General features: G+C 34.3%; 1 protein-coding gene across 1 annotated transcript in view; it reads left to right on the forward strand.

The window, feature by feature from the left end:
* Positions 1-22,612, forward strand: part of LOC136027648 (dynein axonemal heavy chain 3-like) — a gene marked incomplete at its 5' end in the record, with an annotated part of 137,231 nt that overhangs the window by 108,619 nt on the left and 6,000 nt on the right. The window contains 4 exon segments of the mRNA XM_065705075.1: positions 2,621-2,812; positions 13,077-13,265; positions 16,708-16,914; positions 21,637-21,835. Coding sequence (XP_065561147.1) covers positions 2,621-2,812; positions 13,077-13,265; positions 16,708-16,914; positions 21,637-21,835 — 787 coding nt within the window.

The raw sequence follows: 22,612 nt of genomic DNA on the forward strand, positions 1-22,612 counted from the left end.
ACCCTGTAAAGGATAGTTCTTGGTATTCATTATGAGTAACATTTGATCAAACAAGAAACTGTACGGAAATCTTTTTTTGATCTACTAGTTTGATCTTGATTAAAAAACAGCTTAAGATGTTCAGGTCAGGTTAAATTAATACACGGCCAGTATTGTACTTATTGCTAATCAGCTGGGACCAAATGGAAAAGCTGGAAGTCCTAGAATCGCTTGTGCAGAGCTTTTGAGGAGATGTTTAAAACCCTTGAAAAGGTATTTTGAGAGTAAAGAATGCAGATAAAATTAAATGTTTTTTTCTTTGAACCTATTGCAATGAATATTAGTCACTTTAAATTATATTCGAGCTTTGGTACTTGTATGATATACCCCTTTGCATATCAAGAAGTGAAATTAGATTAATCCTATGATAAATTATGATAAAAACATAATACTTTAGAAACACATTTTGACTATGTTTTTGCACATTAGGGGGGGGGGGCAAAGTGCAGCGCACCTGCATGCAAAGTGTGTTAGCTACAATAATTTTGATATTATGAAGTAAGAATTGTTTTCTGACTTCACACTGTCCAAATACTTTACCCCCACCCTCCCTAATGTAGGAATATATAGCCCAAATTATATATTTCCCCTCTATTCTGTCAATTATCTTTGTCTTTTTTTACGCTAAGTTGAAAGATACTGGCAACCGGTAAGAAAAGTAACAAAGGTAAGTAAAAGTAAAAGTAAGAAAAGGTAAGTTGAAAGAAAAAGCAACCGGTTTACAGTGTGTCAATGCATGAACAACTTGAGATGCAAGGAGTATATTATACAAGTATCCGAACTTTACGTAGGAAAATATTCAGTTGAATTCGTGCATAATCTTGACACGAGCTGCTAACCATTCATTATAAATAAACCAGTAGGTACTCACGGTTATTGGGAAGTGTACAGACGTTTTCAGGGGGATTTTTTTGGTTTGGGGGTTGGTTTGAGGGGAGGGGGCTATTTTGGAGGATCTTTCCTTGGAGGAATATGTCACGGGGAAAGAGAAATTCAGTGTGGGATTTTCTAGCATTACTATAAAAAAAACAATGAAAAATAAACATGAAAAAGTTTTTTCAATTGAAAGTAAAGAGTAGCATTAAAACTTAAAACGAACAGAGATTATTACGCATATGAGGGGTTCTAAAAATTCTTTAGCATAAAGAGCGAGGTATTTAGGAGGAGATAAATACCTCGATCTTTATGCTAAATTATTTTTAGTAATTTCAATTATTTCTTCTACGGCCTTTCTGATTCAGGGGTCATTCTTAAAGAATTGGGACAAAACTTAATATTTAGTGTAAAGAGTGAGATATTAACGAGGGGAAAAACCCCCTCATATACACAATAAAAATATAAGGATATAAACTTTTGTTACGTAAGTTAATTCTTAAGTTATGCATATTTTTTACTAATAAAAACCTTCGTTAAAAATTAAAAGTTCTAGTTGCCTTTTTATGTAACCGAAAAATTGGAGGGCAACTAGGCCTCCTTCCTCACCCCTTATTTCTCAAAATCTTCTGATCAAAACTAAGAGAAAGCCATTTAGCCAAAAAAAAGAATTAATATGCAAATTTCATTTTAATAGTTTATGTGCGGAGAGCCAAGATCAAACATGCATTAATTCAAAAACGTTCAGAAATTAAATAAAAAACTAGTTTTTTTAACTGAAAGTAAGGAGCGACATTGAAACTTAAAACGAACAGAAATTACACCGCATATAAAATGGGTTGTCCCCTCCATAATCCCTCGCTCTTTACGCTAAAGTTCGACTCTTTGCCACAATTCTATTTTTTTAAACAATTAAAAACTATAGCGTAAAGAGCGAGGGATTGCGGAGGGGCCAACCCATCTCATATACGGAGTAATTTATGTTCTTTTTAAGTTTTAATGTCGCTCCTTACTTTCAGTTAAAAAAAACTAGTTTTTTTTTATTTAATAACAATCAAGAAATGAAGTTATATTAATCATAATGATAAACACCAAATTTGATAAAAATATACGACTTTAGTAACAAAATTATGGAAAATAGAAAAGAGAACCATGGGAAGCAGGCAACCCAGAACGCATTATATTAAATACCTAACCTAACCAAGCCTATATATTAAATTTTTAATTAAAATATACCTGCATAGTAGTTTATCTCATCCAGGCTAAGGTGATTGTCATCGAGTGCAGACAGAGAAACCAGTTTTAAACAGATCAAAAACAACAGTGTGGTCGCTATAATATAGAATATTATAGAATATATATAATATAGAATAATATAGAATAATATAGAAGCACCAAGCAATATGTAACAATTGACTGTATTAGCAATAATAGACAGCCGAAAGATCAAATAGTGTCAAAAGCTAATTTTTTAAAAACAGCATTGATGAAAGTGATGATCCAAGTAGGTGTGGTCAGTATTTCTGAATGAGACTTTATGTGTTTCAATAATATTTGCTTTTGTATTAATAATTTTACGGTTCACAAGATTCTTATTTTGTATCTACATTTGGGGATAAATTTTGAAAACAAACTATTTAAGCTTATGTAAGATGCCAGGTAACTTTTATTTCATTCATTTTAAGAGATGTTTCCAATTTATTTGTAGGTTCTTGCAGAAAGATCTATAGAAAAGCAAAAACTAGCTCTTGAAGAAGAAAAAGAAATAGAAGAAGAAAGAGAAAAATATCAGCCGATGGCAAGAATGGCTCAGGCATTAATTTCGTCCTTGAAAAGGCTTTCTAATCTGAATCCTATGTACCACTGGGGAACAGAATTACTTTTTTCTGTTTTTAGAAAGGTAGGCAGCTCTGTTTAATTTATCCTATGAAAAGTTGAAAAGATTGGAGATGGCCCTGAATTTTATTTTTATTTGAACGTCACTATACCGAACTCACTGACTTAAAATTTATATGAATTTGAAAATTTTTACTTATATATAAAAAGAAGAAATTTTAGTAATTTTGCAACTTAGGGCATGGGGAAGCTTTCAAAAGTTTCGGTATGAAAAGTCAAACTTTGCATTTTTTATTGATGCTATTTTTACGCTACAAAAAAAAAATATTTCTCGGGATCTTATTTTAGAATCTCTGGCATCGTTTCTTCTTTTCCTTCTGAGTAATAACATCAAATCTTATCTTTAAAATTTAGCAATGAACCTTTATTTCAAAATCTTTGACATCATTCGACAGAATATATTTTTGGCAATCTTTTGTTTCTGTCTTGGTTGCAGCTATCGCTGTAACCATGATATGTGATATCAGCTTGTATATGAAAATTCATTTTTTGTTGTCAAAAATCAATATGTTTTTATTACAAAAGGTATTTGATATAGCCATATATTTGACTTTTTGCGATCCAACTGGAACCAAATAGAAAGCAAGATGTTTTCGAATTGTGTGTGAAGAGTTTTTGAATAAGTATCTAAAAGATGTGGGAAGTTTTTGAGAACAAATAACGCAGCTAAACGTATTTTTTTCTGTGAACTTATTGCAATTAATATTAGTCACTTTAAAATGAGAATTTATTTAAGAAAGAGTTATTTTTCTTGTTTATATTCATTTATATATATATATTTTTCATCTATATGGTGGCAGCGGTAGCTGCAATGTTGCAAAGAACGAACCATGGCCCAGAAAATGGCTTACAATAAAGGATATTTGCTTAGCAAAAAGGCAGAAGTTGCTGTTATCAGCAAGGGGCATATAATATAAAATGAACTAATAAACTGCAACCAAAGCTTTTAATTTAGAGAGATACAAAAGATTGTCAAAGATCCCAAAAGATTTAAAAGATTCTATCGACAAAATAGTATTTTGTTTAGCAATAAAAACGTTCCTTTTTCTTGCAGTTTTAGGCTTGATTTCTATTCTTCTTTAGAGTAGTAATGGCAATACCTGCCTTTACTTCTGGCAACGAGTTTTTGCTGTTGAACCTTTGCAATCATTTTTTTTTCTTTTTTCTTTTCCTTCTTTTTTCTTCAAGTCTTTGTAACCATTCTTTCAATTACAATTTTCAAACGCGTTCTTTTCAATTATAATTTTCAAACGCGTTCTTTTCTTTTCTTTTCTTTTCTAAATGATACCGGTAACAGCTGCCTTTATATTTAGCAGCAATCTTTCATTCTCGATGGCACTTTTTTTTCTTTCCTTTGGCTACATTTGAACTTGAAGGCTGCCCTAAAGCCTTCATGGGCTAAAAAGGGCACAATGCTTGGCTCAGATCAGCTATGAAATTCCTAATTGGAAGACGAATCTCGCACTTATTTGTGAAAATGACCCTGTTTTTGTGAAATTTCATTGCAGGCACCGCGGATTTATAATCACTAATTTTTTTAATCTTGTGGTAATCGGCTCATAAAATACAGAAATGTTATTGTTTCTTTTAAAAGCATAGTATGCTGGACTAAAAGCATAATTTGCATGAAATTTTCATCGGCTTGGATGATAACAAAGCATCGTAAATATGCGGCAGTGAGAATTACAAGCGTCAGTGAGAATCAGAGCCTACCAAAAATATTTTAGAAAATTGGAATCCTGGAATTTTCTAGCCTGCAAATACGATCTACATTTATTACTTCTTTCACTAGTCGCGAATAGACTACTTTTCACTAGTCGCGAGTGACAAAAATAAGCAACATAAATTTAGGCCGGAGTTGCTTTCCAGCTTAAAAAGCCCTTAGAGTTTTTCGATCAAATCTCTTTTGGTAGGTTTTGCAGGTTCTAGCCGAAGACTTGAACCAGATTAATATACACCCTCCTCCCCTCATACCGTCAAATAGGTATGTTTATATAAAAAAAATCCGGTTTTGCTGGTTGATATATTTTTTTGTGTCCATTTCTCTTCAACAGAATGCTAGATAACGCTCATAAGAAACACACTCGGAAATCAGCATACTTTGGTGTGTAGCCTATTGCTATAACCAGGCATTAAAGAGAGGGGCTCAACGGCGTCAAATAAAAGAGGGCTATTCCCCCCTAGATTTTGATAATTACACTTTTCGGAGTATTTTGTTTGAAAAATACGGTTTTTGGTAGTTTCATTGACAAATTGAAGAAAATGACAAATTTTTCCCCTAAATATTGAAATTAAGTTTTGTCACTCCGCTTTAAATTTTATGATTAGCACCGCTGAGGGGGGAGGGGGGAGGCAGGAATTCAATTAAACTGGAACTTATCTTTGGCGTTGATTAGTGAAAAATTGGGTTTGGGGGTAAAAGGCTTTCATGATCTAAGGGGAGCGGCCCTTTAGCTCTAAAAAGTAATAATTAAATCTGGGTAGTGGGTATATTTATTCACAATTTTAAGAAACTGGATGTAAAGGACCAAAGCCAAGCCTAATATGCCTTTTGAGAAAGGGTGGCTAGAGTCACAGATAAAACGACAGTACTCAATCCATACAGGAAGGAGGAATTGAGTTCATGACAGAATTTCTTAACTCAGTTGAAACTGCTTATTTAAAACCTTTGACCTAAAACTAAAGAATAATGAATATATACACTCCCATTAAACGAGCAACTATGTATTTATTTATGTATGTCTGCGTAATTTTTTTCTTTAAACGATTTTGAATGAGACCAAACAGCTAAAGCACAAGGCATGGACAAATTTTTTATGTTCTGATACACGAAAATGAAGTGCAAATGAGATCTACAGCTAGAAGACATGCGACAAAAAGCATCCCTACGAATCTCAAATGAAAATAATGGACTACAAAATGCGTGGTTAGAAGAAAACCAACAGGGGACGATAAAATTGAATCTGAAATTAATACTGAAATTAAAATTGAAACTAATTCTGCGGTTAGAAATGAAGTAACAGTGAGAATCACAACGAGTTGAAAAAGAAAACAAATCGTATAAAATGGATTATTCTTTGATGCATTAACATATTGGAGGTATACCCCATACCGAGTACTGAACTTTCGTATATATATATATATATATATATATATATATATATATATATATATATATATATATATATATATATATATATATATATATATATATATATATATATATATATATACTAGCTGTTGGGGTGGCGCTTCGCGCCACCCCAACACCTAGTTGGCGGGGCGCTTCGCGCCCCCCCAAGCCCCCCCGCGCGCGTAAGTCGTTACGCGCCATATTAGTTACGCGCCATTGTAGTTGTGTCCCTGTGTCCCACCTGTGAATAGAGATAGATATAAATATATGTTTTTAACTACGTAAAACATGCGAATATACAACATTCTTCGCTGTCCCATTGTCTGTGCATATAAATAGATTGTCAGGTTACTGACTCTTGAACATGCAACATATAATTGTCCATGGGAAAAACAATCCGTATTCAGATCTATACCTCATTATTCTAATTATGTGTCCCTGTGTCCCGGTCGTCATTTATATTCCCTGTGTCGCGGTCGTCATTTGTGTCCCGGTGTCCCAGTTTGTAATTTCTCTTTGACTGTCCCGGTCGTCATTTATATTCCCTGTGTCCCGGTGTCCCGGTCGTCATTTGTGTCCCGGTGTCCCGGTCTGTAATTTCTATTCGAACAATCCCTGTGTCCCGGTCGTCATTTATATATCCCGCCTGTGCCCCCGGCGTCCCCGTTGTAGTTGTGTCCCTGTGTCCCGGTCGTCATTTATATTTCCTGTGTCCCGGTCGTGATTTGTGTCCGGGTGTCCCAGTCTGTAATTTCTCTTTGAGGTTCCCGGTCGTCACTTATATTCCCTCTGTCTTGGTCGTCATTTGTGTCCCGGTCTGTAATTTCTCTTTGAGTGTTTTTTATTTTTAGTTTTTTTTTAGTTTTTTACCTTTTTTCTTTTTTCAGTTTTCTTTTTCTTCTTTATTTTTCAGCGTCACTAGGAAGTACATATCGACGAACCTTTGTTTTTTTAACTTAAATCTGGTAGGCATTGATGACCTTATCCAATTGGGTTTGGGTCAAAATCCCAAACCCAATCATCATCGCTATCATTTTCAGTTTTGATATGTTTTGACTCTCGCTGTCCAGGTGGATTTTCATCTAACTGCGCGGTTTTGCGTTCTTTAGCTGCAAGCCTGTTTTCTTGCTGTTCTTGTGATTCCCCGGCACGCTTTCTTTCTTACTTTCTCTATCAGCTGCAAGCCTGTTTTCTTGCTGTTCTTGTGATTCCTCGGAACGCTTTCTTATCTTACTTTCTCTATCAGCAGCAAGTTTTTTGGCATAAACTCTTTGAGCAGCTTCCTCGGCTGTTGCCATTGTAGGTTCTTCAGTCATTTTACAATTAAACATTTTTCCGTGAACAAATGTCTTAAATACCGTTAATGACGTAACCGTCATAGCAAAAATGACGACAACTAACTTCATGACGTCAGCTGACACAGAAACATGACGTCACCTGATCCACAGACAGACACACAGACAGACAATTTATTTTTATATATATAGATATATATATCCGATGAAGATGCTCAAAGAGTCTATGCCAAAAAACTTGCTGCTGATAGAGAAAGTCAGAAAAGAAAGCGTGCCGAGGAATCAAAAGAACAGCAAGGAAACAGGCTTGAGGCTAAAGAACGCAAAACCGCGCAGTTAGATGAAGATCCACATGGACAGTGAGAGTCAAAACATATCAAAACTGAAAATGATAGCGATGATTATTGGGTTTGGGATCTTGACTTGGATAAGGTCATCAATGCCTACCAGATTTTAGTTAAAAAAAACAAAGGTTCGGCGATATGTATTTCATAGTGAAGCTGAAATATAAAGAAGAAAAAGAAAACTGAAAAAAGAAAAAATGTAAAAAACTAAAAAATACTAAAAAGAAAAAAACACTCAAAGAGAAATTACAGACCGGGACACAAATGACGACCGGGACAGAGGGAATATAAATAACGACCGGGACACTCAAGGAGAAATTACAGACTGGGATACCGGGACACAAATGACGACCGGGACACAGGCAATATAAATGACGACCAGGACATAGGTATTTAAGAACATCGTTCAAAGACAAATTTTTAATTGTAAGAAGACCGTTGAAAGAGAAATTTCTAATTGTAAAATGACTGAAGAACCTACAATGGCAACACCCGAGGAAGCTGCTCAAAACGAATGTATTCACGCCGAAGTAGCTGAGTTGGTAAAGCGTTATGTTTCAGGTTCTAGGTCCGAGAGGCTCCAGGTTTGAACCTTGGTTTTAGCATTAATACAAAAGAAGAAAAAAACTAAAAAAGGTAAAAACTACAAAAAAACTAAAAAGAAAATATATATATATATATATATATATATATTTATATATATCATCTTTTCCACAAAAATAATAATTTAGTGCTTCTGCTTAAAAACAGCAATCGAATTGATGCCTCCTGATACGCAACTATCAACAAAGTGGCAATCGTTGTGATCGGTGATCAGTTCTTACCTCGAGATAATATTCTTTATAGGCGAAACAATCAGTTGACAAGAATTGCTTAAACTCATCGATGCTACGATGCCCTACAATATCCTGACGAATATAAATGACGCCCGGGACACTCAAATAGAAATCACAGACTGGGACACCGGGACACAAATGACGACGGGGACACAGGGAATATAAATGACGACCCGGACACAGGGACACAACTACAACGGGGACGCCGGGGGGCACAGGGGGATATATAAATGACGACGGCAACAAAGGAAATGGTCGATTAGCAATCACCATCAACAAAGCTCAAGGGCAATCAATAGATTCGTGAGGTATAGATCTGAATACGGATTGTTTTCCCATGGACCATTATGCGTTGCATGTTCAAGAGTCGGTAAACCTGACAATCTATTTATATGCACAGACGATGGGACAGCAAAGAATGTTGTATATTCGCAAGTTTTACGTAATTAAATATATATATATATATATATATATATATATATATATATATATATATATATATATATATATATATATATATATATATATATATATATATATATATATATATATATATATATTCACAGGTGGGACATAGGGACACAACTACAATGGCGCGTAACTAATATGGCGCGTAACGACTTACGCGCCACCCCAACAGCTAGTATATATATATATATATATATATATATATATATATATATATATATATATATATATATATATATATATATATATATATATATATATATATGTATGTATGTATATATATATATATATATATATATATATATATATATATATATATATATATATATATATATATATATATATATATATATATATATACTAGCTGTTGGGGTGGCGCTTCGCGCCTCCCCAACACCTAGTTGGTGGGGCGCTTCGCTTCCCCCCCCAAACCCCCCCGCGCGCGTAAGTCGTTACGCGCCATATTAGTTATGCGCCATTGTAGTTGTGTCCCTGTGTCCCACCTGTGAATATAGATAGATTTATATATGTGTTTCAAACTACGCAAAAATTGCGAATAAACAACATTCTTGGCTTTCCCATTGTCTGTGCATATGCAAAGCCGTATGTACTAATAATGACGTCATATACAAACGATCTTTTTACAAACAAACAAACATGCATCCACATAACTCGTTTTTATATAGATAGATACAATACAAATTAACTGCGTAAAACTTGCGAATAAACAACATTCTTCGCTGTCCAATTGTCGCTGCATATAAATACATTGTCAGGTTTACCGACCCTCGAACATGCAACGTACAATTGTCCATGGGAAAAACAATCAGGATTAAGATCTATACCACATTTTTCTAATGATTGACCTTGAGCTTTGTTAATGGTGATTGCAAATACTAATCGAATTGGGAATTGCAATCTTTCAAATTGAAAAAGCAGATCCGTTGGAATCATGGGAATGCGAGGAATAAGAACAGCCTCACCCTCATAAGGCCCTGTCAAGATTGTGGCCTCTATTAGGTTTTCCATTGTTTTTTTTTACGGCAAGTCGCGTGCCATTGCAAAGCTTTGGTGGGTTGATATTTCTTAAAAGTATTATTGGTACGCCTATTTTTAGTTGTAGCACGTGTGGTGGAAACCCTGAAGGATCTATGGAATTTAAAAATTCAGATGGATAATTAACCGCTTCATTTGGTTCCAAAACTGTGTCGACTGACTTGTAAAGGACTGCCTGGTCTCGAATCTTGTTCAAAACAATATTGTTGATTTCGTGGACGTCTATATTTTTGGGTGCGAGAATCGCTCTTTCACTTAGCCATTTATTATTTTTATAATTTTTTAGAATATTCGGAAATACTTTTTCAATCAATTCATTTTTGGACGTCACTAAATTACAGAAATCAGCAGGTAGTTGTATACGTCCTGAAATTGAGTCTACTGTTTGACCAGAGTCATCGTTTTGCAATCGGACACGCATATTTGTAGTTAATTTTAATATTTTTACGTGTGCCTATAAATTAGAATTTTTTAGGCAAGCATTCATTTCGTCTGCAGGAGTTAAACTACGTAAAAATTGCGAATATACAACATTCTTGGCTTTCCCATTGTCTCTGCATATACAAAGCCGTATGTACTAATAATGACATCATATGCAAACGCTCTTTTTACAAACAAACAAACATGCATACATACAACTCGTTTTTATATAGATAGATAGATAGATAGATAGATAAAATACAAATTAACTGCGTAAAACTTGCGAATATACAACATTCTTCGCTGTCCAATTGTCGCTGCATATAAATAGATTGTCAGGTTTACCGACCCTCGAACATGCAACGTACAATTGTCAATGGGAAAAACAATCAGTATTAAGATCTATACCACATTTTTCTAATGATTGACCTTGAGCTTTGTTAATGGTGATTGCAAATGCTAATCGAATTGGGAATTGCAATCTTTTAAATTGAAAAGGCAGATCCGTTGGAATCTTGGGAATGCGAGGAATAAGAACAGCCTCACCCTCAAAAGGCCCTGTCAAGATTGTGGCCTCTATTAGGTTTTCCATTGTTTTTTTTTACGGCAGGTCGAGTGCCATAGCAAAGCTTTGGTGGGTTTATATTTCTTAAAAGTATTATTGGTAGGCCTATTTTTAGTTGTAGCACGTGTGGTGGAAACCCTGAGAATAATATCTCGAGGTAAAAACTGATCACCGACCATAACGATGGCCACTTCGTCGATAGTTGGAGCATTGTATCTACGCACATGTTGGCCAGGAGGCGTTTTGTCAGCGGAAATAACAATTTTATGCGTATAAGTAGGCATCAAATCGATGGCTGTTTTGAACAAACGCACTAAATTATTATTTTCGTGGAAAAGATGTTGTAATTGGGAAACGATTGTCCTTTCAATGTTGGGAGAAATTTCGCAACGTGCATTCAATTCAGAATTTCTATCACTGATGAAGTACAATTGTAAAAATTTATGACTCTCGCCTGAGAATGGTAGAAGGGACCCTGGTCTATGATAAATTTGCCCTTTTACTTTGAAAGTAGACATAAATTGATCTGGATTTTCAATTTGGGCTCCAAAAGACGTCATTTGGAAACATGAGTTGTATTTTCTGATTCATTTATATTCCTTATGTCCCGGTGTCCCGGTCGTCATTTATATCCCCCTGTTTTATATCCCGCTTATTTTTCAGTTTTTTCCTTTTTTTAGTTTTTTTTTTACTTTTTTTGTTCTTTTAGTTTTTACGTTTTTTAGTTTTTTTTAGTTTTTTAGATGAATTTTTTTTTTAGTTTTTTACCTTTTTTTCTTTTTAGTTTTTATTGGTTTTTACCTTTTTTTAGCTTTTTATCTTTTTTATTTTTTTTATTTTTATTTTTAATTTTATTAGTATTCTTTTTCTCTTCTATTTTTCATTTTTCCTTTTTTTTAGTTTTTAGTTTTTTAAGTTTTTTCCTTTTTTTAGTTTCTTTAGTTTTTTTAGTTTTTCGGCTTTTTTATTTTTTATTAGTTTTTAGTTTTTTTGTAGTTTTTGCCTTTTTTTAGTTTTTTCAGTTTTTTTTTTAGTTTTTAGTTTTTTACCTTTTTTAGCCTAACCAGGATTTGAACCTGGGACCTTCATTCTCCGTTCTGACACCCTCTCTCACCGAGTGACTACTCCAGCATGTTCATTTTGGTGTTTTAAATGGTATATTATTAACCAAATTAATGTGTTTTACAATATACTAAGCATCGTCATAACAAAAATGACGGCAACTAATTTCATGACGTCAGCCGAAACATGACGTCACCTGATCCACAGATCCACAGACCCACAGACAGACAGACAACTTATTTTTATATATATAGATATATATATATATATTTATATATTTGTGTTTGACAAGTGATTTCTATTTTCCACTATTTTATTAAGTTTTATTTTATTTTTAATCTTTGTTCATATTTCAGGGGGCTCATTTTATATCTCTCGATAGATCAAGTGTTTCTGTATGTACCGATTGACAAGCTATTTATAGGTAATGTTCGAATTACCGTTAGCCAAACAGCTGCCAACAGTTTGCCAACTTACAAACTACTTTGATTCACAAGAACGATCTATAATATTAAACGACGAAGTAGAAGAAGGTCCTAAAACCTATGATTTTGTGCTATAGGGACTGAAAAATTTCTGCGATTATATCTACACATGCTATTTCAAAGAGCGTGATTATAATGTCTACAGTTTTGTAGTTAACTTCTTTTTATTTTAGTTACATGTGAGAAGATAGAACATGTCTTTATTTACAAGTCTATTTATTTGGGCACAACAGGATGAATTTCATTCCAGGAGATGAGAAAATGGTGGAAATTGATTTTAAGCGGTTTTGGTTTGATAGTGGTGTAAATCGAGGGGCCAGAGGGGAACACATGTCCCCTCTATATTTCAAGAAATACCTTTTTTGTATGGGATTATTTTCATTGAAAAATAAATTTTTAGTATTTTTATTGACAAAATAGAAAAAAATGACAAAATCGTCGCCCCTCCTATATTTTGAAAAATTCAGCTCACCTCCTCCCTTATTTTTTCGAGTTAATGAAGCTATGATTTAGTTCATTTCTGAAGTACCAAATGAGGCGGTGTAAGCATGCTTTAGTTACGCTTTTATTTACTTTAAGATTAATATGGCATATTTCATTTCAGGCGATTAGAGAAAGCTGGGAGACGTCACATTCTGTGTTTAATACTATAAAGCATTTCGGTCTTGGACTGAACACATTTATTGGTCATAGCATTGTTGACACACATCAAATGGGGCTTGTTATCATGCTTGCCAAAGAGATACAAGTACTGACTAGCTCAATAGTCCCACGTAATCGGCAGCTGGAAAAGGTTTTGGCAACTTTTGGTTCTTATATTATATCTTGTGTATCTTATATTATACGTTTGATTTAGTGTTGGTCCTCTATGTTGAATATAATGTGAGCTTTGTAGTTGGTGTTAGGTGATGTGGAGATAGGTTGTCTTCGTGTGAGGACTCGGTTGTATGAGAAGAACTTCTTATTTATTTTTGTCTAGGCCTAGTTCAGTAACCTGCAAATCTATATATATAAAAGTAAGTTGTCTGTGTGTCTGTCGAGTGACGTCATGTTTGTGTGTCGACTGAAGTCATGTTTGTCGACTGACGAAATTACAGACCGGGACATCGGGACACAAATGACGACCGCGACACTCAAAGAGAAATTACAGACTGGGACACAAATGACTACCGGGACACAGGGAAATAACAACAACGGGGACGCCGGGAGCACAGGGGGATATATAAATGACGACGGGGACGACCGGGATACTCAAAAAGAAAGTGACCGGGACTATATGCACAGACAATGGGACAGCCAAGAATGTTGTATATTCGCAAGTTTTACGTAGTTAAAAATATATATATATATCTATCTATATTCACAGGTGGGACACAGGGACACAACTACAATGGCGCGTATCTAATATGCCGCGTAACGACTTACGCACACGGGGGAGGGGCTTGGGGGGCGCGAAGTGCCCCCTCCAACTAGGTGTTGGGGTGGCGCGAAGTGCCACCCCAACAGCTAGTGATTGATAAGTTTAAGTCTTTTTTCCCAGTTAACTGGCCTCTGTGCCCTTTGAGATTTTTCGGATTATTTTTTTTATATTTATTGAATTTAATTGTATAAAATATAACCAAAAGGCTAAAAATATTGCATTAGTTATCTTAGCTTGCTTTGAAGGAGTCTTTTTTAAAGATCCTCTCTTATCAATTGATTAAAAGTCAAAGCGGGCTTAATGGCTATTTTGGTCCTCTGCTCATCTTCGTTTTTAAAATAAACTTCGACCAATTTCATAGTATGTGATCACTCTTTTCTGCTCTTAAACAAGTTTTCACCTTTTCTCTAGAACAATGGCTTCCAACCGATTTTGAGCCATGCCCCACCTAGAAATTTCTAAAATCCTGATACCCCCTTGTGATATTTACATTTTTTTTTCAAGTTTTTACACGTATTCACCTGAAAAGAGCTTGTATCGGTCTTCCTCTAGGCATATTTTTTGTTAATGATAAATATCGTCAGGATATAATGTCTTTTATAGAATGTATAACGTCATTGCAATACTGTCAAATTATATTTTTTGCTCTTAAAAAACATATTAATCAGACGTCATTTATATGAAAAATATTTTCAAAATTAAGGCTCTAAAGTATAGTTATCCGAATGTGCACTTCCTGCCCATGACCCTTCAAAATACTATCATTTGTCACCGGTGGGGCCTGCGGCCCATGTTGAGAATCACGGTTGTAGAACCTTATAAGTTATGGAATTGAATTTATTATATTTTATGGCCCGTTTTAAATATAAGTTACAACCGTAAGATAATGTTAAAAGAGAAGAAAAAGAAAATGGAACGGCAAAAGGGTGGAAATAAAACAAAACAAAAAAAAATTCATAATGTGACAGACACAATAATAATACAATAAGGAAAGTGACAAATAAAACCAAAAAGATATTAATAACATAATACAGGCATAATAATAACACAAGGAATACGATAAATTCAATGAACACCATGGGTGTCAATTGATTTGGTTATGAATTGCTTCAATGCAGCTCATTATGGCAGCATTAACGTCTATGATGCCGTAAATCCTAGTGGTCCAAGCGTTTTAGCGGCTCTAAGGGCCTAATATTAAGTGTTTGGTACCAATTTCCTATTGTTATCCTGCTTATAAGCAATAATAGGCATCAATTATTATGTAAGATGACAGCATTACACAAAGCAATAGCTTATAGCTTTATTATAATCATGAACCGTGTGACCTAATTTTTGCGATATATAAATTTTGTTGATGAATCAGTTTAAGTCCTTGACCTTGAAGCAGTGGTTGCTGCTTCAGATTTTTGTTCTGTTGTTTATTTGTTTTTGTTTTGATCCTTGTTTTGTGTCTCCTTTTTTAAATACTGACATGCTTATGTTAGCTCCAGCTATTGTACTAAACAATTTTGTTCTGTTCTATCGTTTAATAGCAACACCTTAGTTAAAAAAAACATGAAAGTAAAAAATAGCGTAAATCTATGCTTAAAATAGAAAAACGTTATAATTGGGAAACATAAAGGAAACTCTTGTTTTGTGTTTTTTAAATACTGACATGCTTATTTTTGCTCCAGCTACTGTAGTGAACAACTTTATTCTGTTCTATCGTTCAATAGCAACACCTTAGTTAAAAAAAAAACCATGAAAGTAAAAAATAGCGTAAATCTATGCTTAAAATAGAAAAACGTTATAATTAGGAAATATAAACCCTGGCTACAAATTTGGCTTTCTGAAACTGCTGTCACCCAACATTTGACTTATTTTAGTCACCCAAAATAAGAAATACTTTATCTTAAACGGATCCAGCAAAACTGACTGTTTAACACATCATGATCTTGGAATCCGTCCTTCTTTCAATTTGCCCATTAAAAATGGAATAAATCCGTCTAATAAACTTGTCTAATAAAATTTGTCTATAATATTCACGGAAGAATAATGACTACGTTGGCATACCAGTCTTACTTCTTTAAATAATGTCTAGCTCTTGCTATGAGATGGCAGCAACTGTTTCGGCTGCTGCAGGAACTAACTTTTGTATTATTTTAGGAAAATGGATGCTACCTCACTTAGTAAGCCTTCAATAGCTTCAAGACTGAAATATTCTGCAATTCGTATTTCTTTTGCTACTAAAAAAAACTATTTTTATTCTTGTTTTACCTTCTTCTCACGCTTAATGCCTGGTCTTAAATTAGTTTTGGCGTAGTCACTGTTGTAAATCACACAAATAGAAGCAAACTTAGTTAGATATTTTTATTTTTAAAATTGTTTTTAGGGAGGGGGTCAAATATCAATTGGAGGTCCTAATCTCGGATGTGTTCTTGACCAGCGGACTCAACGTGACTAAGAAAACAAAAACAGATCGCTCACGGTAATTTGTATCGAAATAATAAGACTAAAATAAAACGATGTGAACAATGTCAATGTAAAAAAAAACTATGTCAAAATGAGAATGATCTAGAAATAAGACTTTTTTGTCAACCAACGCTTGAACAGAATTTAAAAACCTAATAGCGATGTAACCTAAGATGAATTTAAAATTTTAACTTCACAACTTTAAATAGAATATTTGATTTAATAATTTTTGACAGACTTATAATTGACGGTAAAGTTGCACAAAATAAAAAAATTCGCCAACATTAAAAGGGGGAGGAATCGTTCTTTTTATAGGCCACTTACCGAATATTATTACCGAATATTATATTTTGTATTTCAGGATCCTGTTGCAGCAATATTTGGTCAAGCATTTATTGGCAAAAGAGATAAAACAATACTAAGGTGCTTTGAATATGCTGGACCTAATACACCTATTTTACTAATTGTCAACGGCAAAGGAAACCCATCTAAATTAGTGAGAGAAGCAGCAAAGTTGCGCAATTTTAAGTCTACAGATATCCATTTTGTATACCTTGGAGAAAATCAGGTATGGAAATGAAAACCAAATAACCTAATCAACTTCTTGTTGCTTTGTCGAATTTTGAGCAAGTACAAAAATTTTAAGACCAGATTGGTTGTTTTGAATAAAATTTAAGCCAATAAAAAGAATGATAGGTCTTTGAGTCACAACATTTTTTTTAACTCTCTATTTCGCTATGATTCAACCTTTAGGCCGCTTTTTCTCGGGAGTGAAAACAATTTCACTATATTGTTTTTGCCTTTGTTCTTATTAAACTTCTATTTTTATATCCCAGAACTATTTTTATCGTGAACCGTCTAGAGTACAATTTGACAGTTTGGAGTCAGTTCAAACACAAGATTCGTTGCTGAAATTGAAATTATTGTATCAAATTTGAACTGACCAAATATCAAGAATTTGTTTTGTTACATCCTTGACCATGAAGGATTTTCTTAAACTGAATTGGCTTGAAAAATATTGTCCCAAGTAACCCAGCCTTCTTGTCGTTACTTTGTCAAATTTTGAGCAAGTACATGGATTGTAAGAGCTGATTAGTTCCTTTGTATTAAATTTTAAACCAGCAGGTAAAGGAACGGAACGTCTTTGAGTCACGAATTTTTTTTAGAAGTAAGCTCTCTGTTTCTCTAAAATTCAACTCTAACATCCCCCTACTCTCAGGTTTGAAAACGATTTCACTACGTTATTTTTGCACCTTTTTTTTATCACACTTCAGTTTTCAAGCTCTAAAACTATTTTTTTCTTATCAGTTCAGTTCACTCAGGTGTATTAAAAAATACAACGGTCATAACATACATAATTTCTCGTCTCTATGCAAAAATGCATGCTGAGTCCCTTATCGCCTCAAAACTGTAGTATGGCTCTAGTATGGCCATACTACTGTAGTATGTAGTACTGTAATACCATACTACTGTTAGTACCACTTCTGTAGTACCACTACTGTAGTACCATACTACTGTGAAAACTGTAGCATGGCTCTAGTATCAAAACTGTAGTATGGCCGTAGTATGGCTCTCCCTGCACTTCTAGATACAACTATGGCCCCTACCAACAAAACCATACTTACAAATCCCCAAGTTTTCATCCGGGAGTAAACCACTCCAATCCCCACACACACAAAAATTACTCTATAATGACTAAAATCTTTAATCAGTTTAAATTCTTTATTCAATTTAATTTGTTTCAAAAGAAGATATGTTTATTCTCTTTTTGAAAGAACCAAGGGAGTTCCAACCTCTCAGCTCAACTTGGAGAAAGTTCAAACAGAAGAATCATCATTAACATTGACAATAGTGTGTCAACTATAAACTGACAAACAATCTAGAACTTTTTTTTTCTTATATCCTTGACCATGAAAAGTTTTCTTGATCATATTAAATAAGAAAAACAAGTTTTTTCAACTGCAAGTAAGGAGCGACATTAAAACTTAAAACGAACAGAAATTATTCCGTATATTTAAAGGGTTGTCCCCTCCTCAACACCCCGCTCTTTTCCTCCTCAACGACTTTTCCTCCTCAACGACCCGCTCTTTACGCTAAAGTTTGACTCTACTTCTTAAAACAGTAAAAAACTTTAGCGTAAAGAGCGGGGCGTTGAGGAGGAAAAGCCCCTTTCATATACGGAGTAATTTCTGTCCGTTTTAAAGTTTAATGTCGCTCCTTAATTTCATTTAAAAAAACTTGTTTTTTTTATTTAATTTCTGGACGTTTTTTTAATTAATGCATGTTTTGATCTTGGCTCTCCGCACATAAATAATTAAAACCAAATTTGCATATTAATTTTTCTTTTGGCTAAATGGCTTTCTCATAATTTTAATCCAAGTTGCCCTCCAATTTTTTGATTACTTAAAAAGGCGACTAGAACTTTTAATTTTTTACGAAAATTTTCATTAGTAAAAAATATACGTAATTATACGAATTAACTTACGTAACGAACTTCTATATTCGTATATTTTTATTACGTATATATGGGGGCTCGCCCCTCGTCGATACCTCACTCTTTACACTAAAGCTTAAATTCTGTCCCGATTCCTTAAGAATGACCCTTGAATCACAAAGGCCGTAGAATAAATAGTTGAAATTACTAAAAATACTTTAGCGTAAAGAGCGAGGTATTACGAGGAGGTAAACCCCTCATATGCGTAATAACTTACAATTTTTTAATTTTTTACGAAAAGAGCTTTTTTACGAATTTTAGAACTTTTAATTTTTTACGAAAATTTTCATTAGTAAAAAAATATACGTAATTATACGAATTAACTTACGTAGCGAACTTCTATATTCGTATGTTTTTATTATGTATATGTGGGGGTTCACCCCTCGTCGATACCTCGCTCTTTACACTAAAGCTTGAATTCTGTCCCAATTCCTTAAGAATGACCCTTGAATCACAAAGGCCGTAGAATAAATAGTTGAAATTACTAAAAATACTTTAGCGTAAAGAGCGAGGTATTACGAGGAGGTAAACCCCTCATATGCGTAATAATTTCTGCTTGTTATAAGTTTTAATGCTGCTCTTCACTTTCAGTAGAAAAAAAAACTTTTCATATTTATTTTTTCATTGTTTTTTTAAATAATGCTAAAAAAATCCTGCGCCCCTTCATTGAAAGTCTCTTCCCAATTGAGAAGTTTTTCCACAGAAAGATCTTCCCACGTAACCCTCCCCCCCCTACCTCAACTCTCCCTCACAAACAAAAAAAATCCCCCTGAACACATCCGTACACTTCCCAGTAACCATTACTATATGTAAACACAGGTAAAAGTTTGTAACTTGCAACCCCGCCCACAGGGACTGCGGGGGAGTAAGTCGTCCCCAAAGACATAGTTATTAGGTTTTTCGACCATGGTGAATAAAATGGCTATCTCAGAATTTTGATCTGGTGACTTCGGGGAAAAATGAGCGTGGGAGGGGGCCTAGTTGCCCTCCAATTTTTTTTGGTCACTTAAAAAGGGCGATAGAACTTTTAATTTCCGTTAGAATGAGCCCTCTCGCGACATTCTAGGACCACTGGGTCGATACGATTACCCCTGGGAAAAAAAAACAAACAAACAAATAAACACGTATCCGTGATCTGCCTTCTGGCAAAAAATACAAAATTCCACATTTTTCTAGATAGGAGCTTGAAACTTCTACAATAGGGTTCTCTGAAACGCTGAATTTGATGGTGTGATTTTTGGTAAGATTCTATGACTTTTAGGGGGTGTTTCCTCCTATTTTCTAAAATATGGCAAATTTTCTCAGGCTCGTAACTTTTGATGGGTAAGACTAAACTTGATGAAACTTAAATGTTTAAAATCAACACTAAAATGCGATTCTTTTGATGTAGCTATTGGTATCAAAATTCCATTCTTTAGAGTTTTGGTTACTATTGAGCCGGGTCACTCCTTACTACAGTTCGTTACCACGAACTGTTTTATGCCAGTTCTTCTTGTTTTTGGTGTTTATGATGGAAAGGCAGTGTGGTCTTCGTCGTTATTTATGTATACCAGATAAGTACATGAAAGTGATTAATGCTATGTACGAGAATAATATTGCTGCGGTAGGAATTGTGGTTAGTAGCTGGTTTGGTCTTTAATCAAGAGTTAAGCAGAGTTGTGTCGTATCCTATTCCGGTTGATTATTTTGATGGACTTTGTCTTAAGGAACAAGGCAAAGGTTGTGAGAGGGCATGGAATCAAATCAGAATATATAAATTTTCTAGACTTCGATTATGCGGATGATTTGGATGATTTGACATTTTTATGGATTAAAATATTTGAAAAATAAATACATTTTGGAGGTTTTGAGATATTAAGAAGACTAAGTCGCTTAATCTAGGAATAAATAAGGCGAAGAGGTGATGTTAGGTGACGAGAAGATCGATCCAGTGGATAGCTCCACTTACCTTGGTAGTATTGTTAGTAAGAACCGTGGATACAAAGAAGGGATGCAAAAGTAAATAAACTAGGCCCGGGGTATATTCGCACAGTCGAAAAAAATTGGAACAATAGAAAATTAAAGTCTGCGACCCAAGAGTAGAAAGTTAGAAGCTATGGTAATGACAGTGGTCGAATATTTTTCTGAAACAGGGGTGCTTTGGAAGGCAGAAGACGATTGTTAAATGTTTTCCAGGGGAATTATAATATTTCCAGGGGAATTTATATTTCCAGGGGAATGTATAATTTAAGGTACCCGTGTCACTGACCGTATGGCAAGAAACATGCTGTACGAAAATCGTCGGTCTATTCCACTTTAGTGGGTTTTATTGAAAGAAAGGTTGAGATTGTTAGGACAATTTTACTTATGAAGGATGGCAGATTACCAAAGATTGTCCCTGTCAGCTAACCATCTAGGGCCTAACTAAAAGCATACCGTCCCCAACGGGGCGAAAAAAAGGTCATAAGGTGGAACTTGAAGGAAACTGCAACTTTTTAGGATGGGTAAACAGAGAACCTATGAACACCTTAATATGGAGGAGGAGCGTGCGGAGTTCCATCGAACTCTAGAGGCTCGGTGCTGCAGTGAGTTGCTAGTAGTAGCAACATTGTACATTTAAGAGTGTTTGGAGCTCTATTAACCTATTGTGGTTAGGGGTTTCAATGAGTTGCTAGTAAGAGTATATATATGTTTTTATTTTGAATGGGGGGGGGACAAAAAGTATAAAAAAAGATCTGACAAATTTTATTTATGACTAATATTTTACGTTTATGATTAAGTGTTTAAGATCAATAACTATGGATATTAAAATTCTAGGAGAAGGCAGCAAGTGACACAATTTCAATGTGCAAGGCAGAAGGAGGTTGGGTGGTCCTAACTGAATGTCATCTGATGCCTCATTGGATTTGTCGAATATTAGACCTTGTTATCAACTGTCAAGATTTCAGTCAAGATTTCCAACTAATACTTTCTACTCGAGCCACCAACCAAATTCCAAGGACAGTACTACTAAAAAGTTTGTAGATTTTTTCTTAGATTAATAAAATTAGGTAATTAATTAATTAATGAATAATAATAATTAATAAAATAATTAATATTTAATAATTAAATATAAATTAAATATAATTAATGTAAATTAAATATAAACTAAAAATAATTATAATTAATTATTAATAAATAATTAATTAGTTAATTAGGCAAAAAGTAATTACGGTAAAAAGCATTACGGTAAAAACCAATCTGCAAGAAACTAAAACGTAACATATTCATTGAAAAATGTTTGCTAAAATTGTGTAAATATAGATATCCTATATTAATAGCATCACGGGTTTCACTTCTTTCACTTTTCTTCTTGTCTCTTTCCCTGTCTTTTCTGTATCTATATTCGTCAAATTGTCAAAAGATTGTCCTTTTCGGCAAACCGTCTAAGACTAAATTAAAATCACATTATCCTGGGTTGAAGTGGAAGGATGTCGTAAGGAAAGATTTAAGCGAAATAGGAGCTTCATGGGAGGGTGTACAGAGGGAGACTTTGAATAGATTGGGATGGAGGAGGAATGTCTGTAGCTGTGTGGGCATCAGGCTGCTTGGTGCTTCGTTGAGTTCTTAGTAGTAGTAGTATAGTTGTAAAATCTAGACAAGTCCATTGTATTGCGCCTCTAGTTCACAACAAATAATCACAAACACTTTTTAATTTTAGAAACTCATTCGAGTTGGCGCTTTGCAGCCTCTTTTATACAGAGGAACAAAGTGGGAAACAAAAAAAAATAATATATTCAAGTGCTTAAAATTT

The sequence above is a fragment of the Artemia franciscana genome, chromosome 5 (genome assembly GCF_032884065.1).
Source record: "Artemia franciscana chromosome 5, ASM3288406v1, whole genome shotgun sequence".
Lineage (NCBI taxonomy): Eukaryota > Metazoa > Arthropoda > Branchiopoda > Anostraca > Artemiidae > Artemia > Artemia franciscana.